Consider the following 15,188-nt stretch of genomic DNA (forward strand, 5'->3'; position numbering starts at 1 on the left):
ACCTTGGATGCCAAGGTAAGGAAGGTGGACTTTATTCAGATGAGTAGAAGGATTCTGAGGTTTTTGAGATAGAGGTGGAAAGATGTAAAGATATACCTCTTGCCTTCAAAGAGCTTATAATTCACAGATGACCCAAACAAAATCGTATTCTGAAAAAGAGAAGCTAACAATACAAAGTACCATATTATAAGCACCTAATGACTCACATAAGACAATCAACGTGACAGGAATTTGGTTAAGAAAGGGAGTGAGGGCTGGTGGAGAGGAGGCACAGAGGAAATATCTTAAGCAAGTATAACATTGTCAGCAAAGGCACAAAGGCAAGAAATGTTGTGATGTCCAGAGAACAGATTAGTTCAGTCCAAAACTAAGAGTACGTACATAAGGACTTTACACCAATTTATTATCAAATATCTGTTTTATCATAAAGGCATGGTCCTTGAATGGAAATGCTTGCCTCAGAGGTCAAAAACTGAAACCCTACTAAGAATATAACACAACAACATGCCCATAAGACCATGCATTAAATTGTTTTCTATTTTCTGTCAAATAAATTTGAATATTAATTAATTTATTCTTTTTCTTTTCATTTCTCACAGAGTTGCCACCCCATTTGGAGGTTTTGAAAAAGCATCAAAAATGGTTAAATTTAAGGTTCCAGATTTTGACCTGCTACTTCTAACAGATCCCAGATTCATGGCCTTTGCCAATCCTCTTTCTGGAAGACGGTCCTTTAATAGGACTCCTAAGGGATGGATATCTGAGAATATTCCTATAGTGGTAACAACTGAACCTACAGAGGATACCACCATACCGGAATCAGAAGACCTATGAAAAGAAAGTTGTATGTGACACAAAAACCTGTAAACGTGAATTTTGCTGTTTTATTATTCTACTTACTTGCAAAGCCACTTACACTCTTCATTAGTAGCAATAATTTAATAGCAATTTAGCAATTTTCCTTTTATGACATTTAATTTCAATCTCAGATCAAAATCTAATAAATAATTAAAAATCTTATTTTAAAACCTTTTAAGTCACTCGTCTTTATTCATAATCTTGTTTTCACCTGGTCTAAGCAATCTAGCCTTTTCAATGAGAAAGTCCAGAAAAGTTACTGACAACAAAGGGTTTCATCTTTTTTGCCTTTAATATAAGCTATTACTGAATAAGTTTTTCAAATGGATCTAGAATCAAAATATAGTGCAAGATATTTAGATTAATTCAGAGTTTTATTTAAGGGATGAAAGCTATGGAAGTTGATATACAAACATTATTGATGGAGAAAAGGGTTGGGTTCTTCTTTTCTGACAAGCTTCCATGATAAAATAACTTGTCTAGATGAAGTCTTTTCATTAGTCGTTCTTAGAATTTCTAAAGTGCTTTGTATTTTTCAACGTGCTTTGAATCATTAGGTAATTGTTCCAGATGGCATTCGCCAGAGTTCAATTGGGTTATTATTTTTGTTTAGTATTAAGTCAAGGAGACTGAGAGACAATGACTCAAAGAACGTCATACTATTGCAGTTTTCATGATCAAGGTATACTTGGAATTCAAGTTCCACAATGTTGTATGTTGATTAGGTTCAACTTTATGTATGCATTTTTAGAAGAGTAATAACAAAATACATGCTAGTATACATACAAATAAATATATGTATACGACAGGGGGAAAAGAGAGTGTGTAATTTGAATTGGCAGCTTTCTGTGCTGAATCTTTAAATTCTGCTCAAATCCTTAAGCACGAGGGAGTATATGCCTAAAACACAAATAAAAACAAGAAATGGAAGAACACAAAAGCATTTGAAAGTAATATAGCACACATCTATCATGAAATATATTAATATATTTGTATAAAAGACTCAAACTAATATAAAGTTATAGATATATCTTAAAATATGGTTGAAGAAATATATGCCATGGAACTGGTAAGACATAAATATCAATTCTTCCCATTTCAATTCAGTTAAAAGTTCTGTGATAGATGTTTATACCAGAGAAGAAATGTCTTATCCATAGAAAACTATCTACCACATTAAGTTTAGGAGACTGGAAGAAGGAAAGTGTATAACAGAGTAATGAAAATGCTGTGTAGCAACATCGCATATTTACAAAAGAATCTGCATGTAATGTTGAAATTGGTGGTTGTTTTGATCATCTTCTAGTCTTTACAAATTTGCTTATGAAAAATGCAGTGCCTAGAAAGGAACAGTATCTTACTTATGCATATTATCACTGTAGAGAATTTGTATAATCTAAAGTATATCTTTAAGATATCTTAGTTTCGGGGGAAGCAGGGGGTGGCGGGGGTGGTGGTAGTGGTATGAATTGGGAGATTGGGATTGACATGTATACACCAATATGTGTAAAATTGATAACTAATAAGAACATGCTGTATAAAAAAATAAAATAAAATTCAAATATAAAAAAACAAACAAAAAAAAGATACCTTGAGCTTCCCTGGTGGCACAGTGGTTGAGAATCTGCCTGCCAATGCAGGGGACACGGGTTCTATCCCTGGTCTGGGAAGATCCCACATGCTGCGGAGCAACTAAGCCCATGCGCCACAACAACTGAAGCCTGCGCGCCTAGAGCCTGCGTACCACAATGAAGAGTAGCCCCCGCTTGCCGCAACTAGAGAAAGCCTGCGTGCAGCAACAAAGACCCAAAGCAGCCACAAATAAATAAATAAAAAGTTATATTAAAAAAAAGATATATTAGTTTTATTTATGTTTTGGTATTTACCTGTTTTAAAATAACAATGTTGGCATCTATGATAACTCTAGATATGAGGGTCCCATTGTGCCATTTTTTTGTTCATTTTAATCTTTTAATAAATAAAAAATGAGTCATATTCTATTATGCATTTTGATGAAATGGTTTAGTTCTTTATTAGCAATTTGAAATGTTACTACTTTTCATTAAACTGAAATTTTTTGCATTATTTTAACTATCTCCAAATAGTTAAACTCTATGCTCAGTGTCACCACTCTGTCAACCACCAAAAAGGGGCCAGCAATTAAATATGTTAGTTATAGAACAGTATTCTCCACATCATAAAGGAGAATTTTAAAAGGGGAAATCTTAAGTTTTTTTTTTAAGATTGGTTAGAAAATGATGGAATAATCCTCTGCTCACTATCATATTTCTTCCTTTCCTGGAAGTATCTATTAATTCTAATTCAGTTGTCTGACACCTTTAGAAATGCCAAATTTCACAATCTGGTTGCTACACAATTAGAATTTGAAAGGAATTTTGGATGGGTTTTCCACTGACCTAAAAAGCAGCTAAATCTTTCAAAGTCTGAAGAAATATGATAGGCTTTTTAGAACAGCAGAAAGACTGTGGCATTTTTTTCCACCCACATTTGTATAATGAAAAATGAAATAAAGGAGAAAGAAAATTAAAAGAAAAAGTAAATGAATGAAAATAATATTTGCTGATGGACTACTAAATGCCAAGCACTATACTCACTGGTTTATAAAGGCTATTTAATGTGTATTATTTTATTTTATTTTACTTTTTGGCTGCGCTGCATGGCTTGTGTGATCTTAATTACCCAACTAGGGATAGAACCCAGGCCACCACAGTGAAAGCACTGAGTCCTAACCACTGGACCACCAGGGAATTCCCTATATTTTAAATATTATTTTATTTTCATGATTATCCTGTGAGAAATGTATTATAATCTCCATTTTATATAAGAAAATTGAGCCTCAGAGAACTAAGGTGACTAGCTTAATTCTAGCTCTAAAGTAGAAGAAATAGGTGAGTCTGGCTCTAAAATATATGCTCTAAGAACTCATGGTTCATAACTTCTCTTTCAGAATAATTTCAGCCTTAAACTATTTTATTATGTCTAGACAAATAATAAAAAATCTCCATTATATTAATTTTGGGAAAATATAGCTATAAATTGAGTAATTTTAGAGTCACCCTCTAAAGTCATTCAGGCACTCATAATCATAAAAAGTTGAACTTTCAGACTTTCAAACAAGCAATGTTCATGTTTAATTATGAAATCAGAGAAACACAAAAGCATACTCTGATTAAACCTGCTTGTTTCTGCTCAGCATTGTGCACACTTCTGATCGATGTAAACTTTTTTTTTTCTTTCCCCTGTAAGGGGCAAAGGGAGAAAGAAGAAGAAATAAAGAGGACAGAAATGCACAATACTAACCATAAGGCTGAACGAAATCATCTACTGTGATAACACTGCAAAAACATTCCTTTAAATGAAAATGTTTTCAACTTTTCAAAACTTTAGAAGAATTTCCATTATACTGTTCAACAGACTGACTTCTGGGTCATAAAATTTTATCTCCTATTTTATTTTGCCAATTTCTTGATGATCAGCTGGCCAATTGTTTTCTGGATAACACTAGGTCTGCATTAACAACTACAGCAATAGTTAGATCATTCTTGGCTTTTTTTTTTTTTTAATATTTATGTATTTATTTGGCTGCATCAGGTCTTAGTTGTGGTACGCGGGTCTTCGTTGCAGCATACGGGATCTTTTAGTTGCAGCATGCGGGATCTAGTTCCCTGACCAGAGATCAAACCCAGGCCCCCTTGCCTTGGACCACCAGGGAAGTCCTCATTCTTGGCTTTTAACTCTCCACTCCCTTCAATTTTCTCAAGGCTGGTATTTTCCATTTCTTAACTCAATATTTGAAAGGACTAGATAACTTAAAATAACTAATTATCAGTTATTACAAAATCAAGGCAAATATGGACAATAATTTTTAGTCAAAATGACCATTTATCCACTTAAAATTTTACATTTTCTAAGTAGACCAATTTATAAATGTTTTAGCAGCGTGGAAATGGAGGGAGCCAATTATTCTCACAAAGGCTAAAGTGGAGCAGAATGTCCAGTCATGAGTGTGAAAAGAACATCCTGAACTTTCCAACTCAGGGCACAGCTGTACCAGCCGACTTATTAATTCTGGAATTTCCTCACTCTGCTGCTTATGCAAGATAAAACTTACATGACATCATTGCAGTTTCCCAGCCACAACTGCTTTTTATTAAGCTTAGGAAAGTATTGCTCTGAATGCCCCTTTTCTTATGAAAAATACTTTCAACCTCCACATGCTCTATTCTGTAGGAAGAAGGGCAGTTCACTTTCTATGAAAGGTGGAAGAGTGCCAGGCTTTTGCCAAAAGAACAAGCAAGGGGAATCTATTCCAAACTAACTGATCAAAGCACTTCACAAATATATCAAAGGATTTTTAGAAAATTATAATGCTTAAAAAAGTGAAACTTTTCAGAACTAAGAAAAAAGTAAAATTGTGTAAGAATTTCAATGGCTTACACATTGAAGTATTATTAGATAAATAAAAGGGTACGTCCCTATTTGAATTCCTTAAATAAAAGAACTAGATTTCAACTCAGGATATAAACTTTCTCTGACTTCTCAATATAATGTGATTTCAATAGGAAGATTTGGTACATATGGGCAAAGAGGGGGGAAAATTATTTCTAAGAGGTTACAATTCAGTTTCAAAAACAATGTGCTTATTATTCTGGATTGTGTAATATTTTGAAGCACATTTCAATGACAACTTAGGCAGTGTAGGAGATGGAGACAGCTCAGGAAACAGAATTGGAAAGAGTCAGAAGGACAAAAGGTAAATTCAATTACTAATTGAAGAATTGGTATAGAAGCTGCAGCACTAGCAAAATAAATCTAAAAGAACAGGGGGAAAAAAGGAAGGCCAGAATGAAGCAGGCCGAAAGGAAATAACTGTGATATTCTATGGTTTCTAGAGCATTTTCCTTACCCCCTTTGAAGAAGTTTTGTTATATGTATATCAATTGTCTAATGTGAATTGTCACCCAAAATAGATAACTCTCATTACATTTTCTTTATCAACACGCACTTATAAATTGCATATTAAAGTGGTTGTATTTAAATGTGCCAGCTATCTGCTAATCTACCACAAATTAGTAATATAATCTCAAGCAATTTACTTCACTCTGGAAGTTTTCTCCAACTATTTATGTGTTTCAAAGGCCACTTCTGCCTAAGACCTTCCCTGACCACCCTTAAGAGAGCACACTTATAACCCCTTATTGTGCTTTTATTTTTCCTTTATAGCCCTTATTACTCCCTAACATAATGTGTTAGTCTGGGTCCTCTGAGGAGTAGATGCCAAGATGGGGTTAAACCTGCAAAAATTTTATTAGGAAAATTGCCCACATGAGAGAAAATGGGGAGAGAGTCAAAGAAAGGCGGGGAGAGAGTCAAAGAAAGGCGGGGAGAGACCCAAGGGACCTCAGATGGAACTGCATGGATATGTTCTAGACTGCCCAGCAGTCTAGGGAAGATTCAGCAAGGCTGTTGGAGGATCTGTGAGCCCAAGTCACCTGTAGGAGAGGTCCGGTGTTTCCCAGAAACGAGTCTGCCTTAGGGTCACTGTCATGGTCCTTCAGTGGCTGGGAGCAGACTGTGGAAGGCAGGCTCAGCAAGAATGCAGTGATGGAGGTCAGAGGGAGTAGAACTGGGGCCCTCAGACAACTACGTTAAGATCCACAAGATGTAGCCGCCACACATAATGTATGTAGTTATTCCTTTATTATCTCTCCCACTCGAATGAATGTTCTCTGAGGGTAGAGACTTTGCTTTTTTATTAACTACTGTATCCTCTGTGCCTGGTATATAGTAAAGAACAATAAAAGTTCATTAAATGTATCTTAATTATGGGGATAATACTAGTATCTATCTTAAAAATTATATATTATACATTATATTACTGAATACATTGTAAATGCTTGATACATGTTAGCTATTATTATTAACAAAATAAAAAATTATCACACAGTAAGAAAGCAAAGGCATTTAGAATGAAGTTAGATTAGAGGTTACACTGGAACTGCTTTGGGATAAATATATTTGACCCTGATTTGGAGCTAATATATGTTGGCGCAATGAGTATATTAAATACATACATAATCAGAAACACTAATGTGCCCTGACTACTTTTTAGGATGAGCTTGTGCCAGCTCTATTCTCCAGACTCAAAACTGCAATTAAGGGAGACTTTTTAGGATCTTGCTAAAATAGTACTATTTCTTGTGAGCATTCACATATTTTGTAGGTCACTTGAGAATTTTAAAAAATCGATATAATGGATACTTTCCTTGATCAGTATATACTACCTTTTTAGAAAATACATTATACAATCAGAAAGGAGTTCCTATGGACAGATGGCTACATAATCCTTCTTTTTTTTTTTTTTAAACTAAAATGGCTTTTCATTTAATAACTGTTTGGAATATTTCAAATCAGGAAGTATGTTGCCCCAGAATCCTAATGTTTTGGCACAGTCATCTCTAGAGTACAATGAATAAAAACAATCACCCCAAGTCCCCTTCTCTGGTGGGTTTCCATGTTGCTTAAAGAAATTAGGCATCTGGTAGTCATAGCATGGAAAGGAGGTGATTCCTCCGTGAGCTGATGCTAACATAATGGAAAATTCACTTAAATACAATCAACCTGAAATAACTTTTTCTTTTCCAACTTATCTTGAAAAAGCAGGAATACTTTCTAAGCTTAATTTTAAACTCAGTTCCTAATATTTATTTTACCTTACTTCTACCTATGTGAAAAATTGGAGCTAATGAAGTTTCTGTAACACAACTGATTTGCCTCAGGTTCCAGGCCTCTTGTGCAAGGCTGTCTTCTGAGCCATACAGCACTCTAGGCTCAGTTGCTATTTTGGTACATAAAGTCAAACATAAACATGGACCACATTTATTCAAAAAACATTCTTTACTTATGATGCATAGAAAGAGATGTAGATATAATTTATGGTTAATTACAATAAGTTTCCTCACAAACTCATCAAAATCTATTAAAAACACATTAAACTTATCATAATACTATAGACAATGTGCATGGCCCCCCTAAAATCAATATGGTGAAATCCTAACCTCCATGTGATAGTATTAGGAGGTGGGGCCTTTAGGAGGTGATTAAGTGATAAGGGCGTAGTCTTCATGAATAGGATTAGTAAAAGAGACTTCACAAAGCTCCCTTGCCCCTTCCCCCATGTGAGTACACAGAGAGAACATAGCCAAATATGAATCAGGAAGCAGGCTCTCACCAGACACCAATCTGTCAGTGCCTTGCTCTTGGACTTCCCAGCTTATAGAAATATGGGAAATAAATTTCTGTTGTCTATAAACCAGAATACCACCCAGTCTATGGTATTCTGTTATAGTAGCCTGAACAGACTAAGACACATAGCAATGCAGAAAAATTATCATGTTTTTAGATGCATATATGTATAATGTATTAATTAGGGTTAATGATCATAATTATCATAATGTATTAGACTATGCATTACTATGTACTAGCCTATGTACAAATCCATACCCTGATGTTTACCTAAGTGTCCTCTTGTTAGCATACCAAAAGGATATTAATATTTAAGATATAATAGGAATAAGCAAAAAAGTTGTATTTTACCAAATACAACCCACTAGTACTATGTTAATAGTGTAACGAAATACTCTCTTTGGTTTAAATAAACAACCATTTACTTAGAATCACAGCACTTTAGAATTAGACTTTATCTTGAAATACTCTAGATCAATTCCCTCATTTACAGAATAGAAACTTAGATCAGAAAACTTAAGGAACTGGCTCAGTCTCACGTTGCATGTCTAAAATTAGAACCCAAGATTCCTGCTTCTGATCTAACATTCCTCCCACTAACTTATTCTCTCTCCTATCTCAGTGGAGAACACAATCATCCAGATGATGGGCACAAACCACACACCTTCTGGTGACACAACATACTGTACATGATTTAATATTTATCTATATCTATATAAATATAGCCTTATATAATTTGTATACCTTATTTATTAGCCACAGAGAAATAAAACTCTGAATTGGGGTAATGTTAATAAAATGTGGAACCAGAGAGGAAAGGCTTTTTTTTTTTTTTACAATATCAAGAAGTTTTACTTTAATCAGTAAAAAATTTTAATGTGACAATATCAAACCAAAATGAATATTCTTTCCTAACTGGAAGGGGGTAAATTTCCATACTGTATTAAAAAAAAAAAAGAGTAAACATTGCTCCTTCCACCAGAAACCTCTTGGTCCATGTCTTTCAACCTATAGTTGTGTTCAGTTAGGTGGTATAAAAATTAACTTAGATGGTTATGATCAGCAGCTTTTCAAATGAAACAGAATAAAGGAAAAGAAAACATCAGAGCATATCACTCATAGAAATAGTATTATTTTAGGAAACTACTGATTTTGCTTTATATATATGTTCATGCAAACTGGATCACAATGTAAAATATATTGCATATTCTAGGTTGCAGTCTAAAATGTTTGAAAGTTACTGTTGTACCTACTACTAAATGCTGTTTAAAATTTAAATGTCAGCACTGTTAATAGCAAGTGGAATGGCTTTTCTCCATCACATCAAAACTATTATAACTAATTTGATAAAGAGTTATTCAGAATTAAAAGAATTTGAAACAGTAGCAGAACAAAACTTGTAGAAAACAATTTAATCAGAAAACCTTGATTTAAAAATGTACAAAATGGCATTAACACACATTCCAGGGATATTACTTGCCAAGAGTTGGTTTGTTTTTTCCTCCAGCACAATTTCAGTTTGAGGGCTTGTTTTACAGATAAGAGACTAAAAAACTCAAGAGCACTAACAGTTAAGAAATAAAGAAATTAAATACTCTAAAATTTCTGCCTTTACCTATACTTCTTTGAATTATTTCTATCACTGAATATTTTCCAACAATTTTATTACTGTATTAAAAAGTAAACCTTTTTTTCCTTTGACTGTGAAGTGAATTTCAACAAGGAAGTTCAACTTGAAAACAATGGTGCCCTGAATATTTTTGTCATCTTTACAAAGAAAATTGCTCTCCAGGGCAACTTCCTTTGGGTTCATGGCTTTAGCCAATACGCTATGAGCAAAAGATATGGTGTTATTTTACTATTGTATTTCTTGAAGAACTACCTCAAAAACAAGGCAGTCTAAGATATATAGTTGTGTGTGTGTGTGCACGCACACACACGTCACAGAGTAAGTTTGGTAAATTTCCAAACGCCATAGTGTTGTTCATAAAGTCAGAGTACTACCACAGATATCACAATTGAGAAAAAGAACATCTTTTCCTGTGACGTGCTCTTGACTTCTTCCTTATGTTCCCCTTCCCGTGTCTTTCAGAAGGGCACAAAGGTGTCAAGTATATTTATCACCAGTATTTGAATATAGAAGAAATCTGATTGCACTTTAAGAAACAAAAGAGTACTATCTCCTATGAAACTTTCAGAATATTTCAGGGAAAATATTTCACACCAGGAAAATTCTGTGACTAGGAATTGAATTTTAGCTCTGCTATCAGTGTCTAGCATGAGCCTAGGTAACTTTACCTCCTTGAGCTTAAGTGTTATCATCTGTACAGTGAGGGATTTTAGCAAACTAATCTCTCAGATCCTCTTTATCTCTAAGATTCTAAAGAATTGTATAAATAAAACGTTATAAAACTTGTTTTTGAAAAAAATTAAAGATAAATTATACTAATGCACAAAAATCCTAGTGAATCCTAGGCTTTCAATCAAAACCTAGATGTTTTCGGCCTTTAATTCTGGATCTGTTAGTATGGCACATATTGCCTTCCTCATTCCTACTTACTCTACTGTATTTCCATGGCTGTAACCAGACGTCATACTTAACTGATAAGTTCCTTTACTTAGTCATTCAGTTTGCTTATTGAGTGCCTCCTATATGCCAGACATTGTACTAGGTACCCCACTTTCACTGTCTCTAACATAAGGATATTAATAATATCCAAATATTAATATTTTATGGTTGTTAGGAAAGTTAAATAATGTAATTTGCATAAAACACTTAGTTCATGGTGTACTTTGGAATTAAGTAACAACTGGGAAAAGGCCCCATTTCACATCTTCAGCGTTTAGAACCACGTGGCTCAATCCCTTCCTTTATGGATTAAGAGGTTAAAAGAGGTGAGCTGACCTCCCACAGGCTCAGCTCCTTGAGAGCAAAAGAGTTCCATAACTCTCCATCCATTCTTTCTATCATATTATGCTGCTTCTGAACGTAAGCAATTCCACTATCTGTTTCTTTCATTCTTTCTCTCAGATTACAAAACGTTACTAGGAAAAAAAACATGCAAATAAATGCCCACAGGGGTGGCAATGCTACTAATCCTGTCAACAGCAACGCAGTTAGGGATTAGCTAGGACACCTTGCTATGTACAGATGAGGAAACTGGGTTTTAGAGTAGTTAATAACTGCTCAAGGTCACACAAACAATAAATAGTAAAGTCAGGATTTGAACATAGGTCTGTCCAAGTCTAAAGGCCATGCTCTTTTATGATACCGTGTTGCCCTTAAACACGGTCTCTACTTGGCTTTCTAAACAATTTTAATGCTGCCATGAGGGTTAACGTGGGCTACAGCTGGAGCTGAATGTCAGGAATCCAGCCTTCATCAACATTTTCCTCAATGATTTAGCTGCAGACAAAGAAGATATAATTAATTCTGGCAATATAAAAACTGAGGAAGAATAGTGAATTTTAAGAAATATGGGCTAAAACTTCAAAACCTAATAGGATGTTTTAAAGAAATGAACTAAACAGATGATGAAGATGCTTGTGTTCTGAGGCAATATAAGCATTTGTGTCCAAAAAAACTAATGGCATTAAAATTTGTGAAACTCAGCTTAATGCCAATTCATAAAAACAAAATAATGGAACAAAAAATTTAGTATTTTGAACATAAACTTATATTGGCTAACAAAGTGACATAGCTACAAAATAGGTTAAAACAATCTTACTTAAACTGTCCTGATAAAAACAGTGTCTGAACCAAAAAAGGAAATAATTTCCCCAAACCATAATCAAGCTAATTGCAAAAACCTGTTTTTATTTTTGGGCACCACATTTTTTCAGAAGTTGACAACAAAAGTGAATCCTGAATTCAGTTTCATGGATTATGAAGACTGTTACTGCATTTTCCAGGGGCATGTTGATGAGTCCACTGTCAGTGAACATAGGTAAGAGCCTCCTTAGATGAAGGCCCACATAGAGGAAAAAGCATCTTAGATGATGACAGAAAAATGTCTTCCTGTAACTGATACCTTAAATATCTTTTTCACTTTTTTTTTTTTTTTTGTGGTACGCGGGCCTCTCAATGTTGTGGCCTCTCCCGTCGCGGAGCACAGGCTCCGGACGCGCAGGCTCAGTGGCCATGGATCCCGGGCCCCGCCGCTCCGCGGCATGTGGGATCCTCTCGGACCAGGGCACAAACCCGTGTCCCCTGCATCGGCAGGCGGACTCTCAACCACTGCGCCACCAGGAAAGCCCTCTTTTTCACTTTTGATTTTAGATCAAAGTCAAATAAATTTAAACCATGGGCTCATGCATATTTATGTTCTTTAGTTCTCATTCTTTACATTCTACTTGTATTTTAATTTCCCATAGCTCTGATTCTTTTTCTTATTTACATTTGACCATTGTTTTATGTTATATACTAGAATTCATTTTATTTTATTTTTTAGAATTTACTTTAAATCTTTGTAGGATAAGGTGAAGTGTAATGAATGAATGAATGAATGAGTGGATTAGTTTAATATTTACTAGGGCTTCAAAAAATTGTTGAGAGAACTGAGTACTTTTAGCTTGAAAACACAAAAGATGTTTTCAAAGTTCAATAGCATCTTATGGAAAAGAGAATATAGATTTCTGTTGCTATAAAGGACAGAAAATAAGACCAGTGTGTAGAAATTACTAGAAGGTGAAGTTCAACTCACTGTGATGAAAATTTCTTAATAGTTAAAGAGGTCTTAAAAAGGAACAGGATGCCCCACAAAGCATCAGGTTTTCTATCACTGTCACTATATTTGAACAGACGTTGGACAACCACCAGCAGGGATGATCCTTTAGTGAGTGGGAGGCTGGACAGGTGGAATCTAAAGTCTCCTGCATCTTTGAGATTGTAATAAAATACATGTAATAAAATACATATTACGGCAAGAAAAACAATACATAGGTTCTTATAGCATCATGTTATCATTGATGACAGCAGTATTGGTAATCATAATAACAACACTAATGGCCATAATAACACAGTATAAGACTTTACAATTGCTTATATCTGGGGCATCATCAAAAGACATAATATATAAGCATTATTTCTCATCCCAATTTTACAGATAAGAAAATTAGGACGTTTCAAAGTGAAATAACAAACAAAGGTAATGAAATTGCCTAAGCTGACAATAAGTCAGCAAAAATTAAGGAGGTTATTTGCTAAACTACTAACTGGTTAACTAGCTAATGTTGACTCTAGTATATAAGAGGCTTAGAAAGGTTGAGATGTAAGTTTTGCCTAATGAAGAGCTGGCTGAGATGCCACGGATATTGAATTTGATCTTCTGATGTTTAACATGTCATGCTGCAGAACTTTGAGGAGTACAGAGAACACTCAATTCCTGAATTACCTATTTTATAAGAGGATAGAGAAACTTCAGGGACTCTCTCTCTCCCCACTCTCCCCATCTCTGCCTTATTCTTTCAGACCAGATACTATAAATGACAAGGCACACTGCCACAAGAACCTCTGAGCTCAGTTTTATAGCTTTGCAATCAGAGAAAAAAGGGATCTTTCCTGTAAGCTCTAATTTGAAAACTCCTGGGAAAGAATGCTGATTAGCATGAATCACCCATATACCAATCACCAGAGCCAGAAAATGGTGAAATGCCCCACAAGGAGTTGTGCCCATCCTGTGGTTTAGTGGTGTGGATTACTAAAAGCAGGAAAAGACAAAGCAATGTATGTCCACAATACATATTTTCTTAATTGAAATAACGGAAATGTATAATAACCAGGCACTTCTAAATACATCTTTGAAATGGCTTTTTTTAGATGTGCATATATTAAAAAATTAAGTCTTCTAAACTTAGAGATTACTTGATCAAAAATATTATAATTTTACCTCATTTTTGGTTCTATTCTCCCTTATTTCTTTTTTTCCTTCCAGATTTTTATGATCTCACAGACGTGAGTTAATTTGGCCATAATATGACTCTACTTCTGGTTCTGATTGTGAGAAGCTACTTAAGAAGGAAGGGTATTCGTGGAACACATCTGAATACTGACCGCAGACCAGCAGCCTTCCAGAAGACACTCTTAGTGACGACAACTTCTTTCCAGGTGTCTTCACTCTTGGTAACTGTATATTTTAATTTTACAGAAAAAAAGAAAAAGAAGAAAAGAAAGCCTTATTGTTAAGTTTCCATTCAGTGACTTATTGTAGATACAGATTCAGGTGTCGAACAACTCTTTACTGATGCCTACTCTGTGCCACTGTATTAGACTTTACAGAAAGAATGATGATCAAGAGAGAGGTGTTTCATGGGATCTTCTTCCTAGATAGTGAGGAAGACAATAAACAAATAAGCAAATAAATAAGCTAAATAATCACATGTTGTGAAAAATGGTATGAGATGAATAAACAGAACACTGTGATAGAGGTAAGCAGGGAGTTCTAGGTCAAGGATGACTTTTCCAAGAAGATGAAGCTAAAACTAAAGTATAGAGGATGAAAAGGAGTCAGCCACTTGGAGACTCAGGGGAAGGTGCTGTAGGTCAGCGTTTCTCAACCTTGGCACTATTAACATTTTGGACCATACAATTCTTTATTGTGGGGGACTGTCTTGTCCATTGTGGGATGTTTAGCAGCATCACTGGCCTCAACCAACTGGATACCAGTAGTGGCACCCCTTCCCCACCCTAACTGTGACCACCAGAAATGTACTGGTCTTTGCCAAATGTCCCCTGGGAGAAAAAAATCATCCCCAGTTGAGAACCACTGTTCTAGGCAAAGGGAATAAAGAATGTAAAATCCTTGAATAGCATGAGATGCTGTTAGGGAAGTAAGGATAGATCATTAGTCCATTCAGGGGTCTGCAGGCCTTGGCAAGAATTTGGATTTTATTTTATGTAAATAGTAAGCCATTGAACAATTTTAAGTTGGGGAGTAACACGTTGACATTTACAATAGGCTACTTTGGCTCCTGTGTGGGAAATAGATTTAAAACCATGAGGATAAATGAGATCTCAGGACCAGGCACTGTGGAACATTATTTATCTTCATTTAGAAGATAAAAGT

General features: G+C 35.0%; 1 protein-coding gene and 1 long non-coding RNA gene across 4 annotated transcripts in view; one reads left to right on the forward strand and one right to left on the reverse strand.

Moving 5' to 3' along the window:
* The window catches only part of MYOZ2 (myozenin 2), a 35,220-nt gene extending 34,184 nt beyond the window's left edge, over nt 1–1,036 (forward strand). The window contains exon 6 of the mRNA XM_033419340.2: nt 600–1,036. Coding sequence (XP_033275231.2) covers nt 600–834 — 235 coding nt within the window. The 3' untranslated portion in view covers nt 835–1,036. The remainder of the gene's footprint in view (nt 1–599) is intronic.
* The window catches only part of LOC117199541 (uncharacterized), a 69,766-nt gene that overhangs the window by 50,495 nt on the left and 4,083 nt on the right, over nt 1–15,188 (reverse strand). For all 3 annotated transcript variants that reach the window (XR_007476904.1, XR_007476906.1, XR_007476905.1), the window contains exon 2: nt 14,177–14,249. This is a non-coding gene — a long non-coding RNA (uncharacterized LOC117199541). The remainder of the gene's footprint in view (nt 1–14,176; nt 14,250–15,188) is intronic.

Source organism: Orcinus orca, chromosome 4 (genome assembly GCF_937001465.1).
Source record: "Orcinus orca chromosome 4, mOrcOrc1.1, whole genome shotgun sequence".
NCBI lineage: Eukaryota > Metazoa > Chordata > Mammalia > Artiodactyla > Delphinidae > Orcinus > Orcinus orca.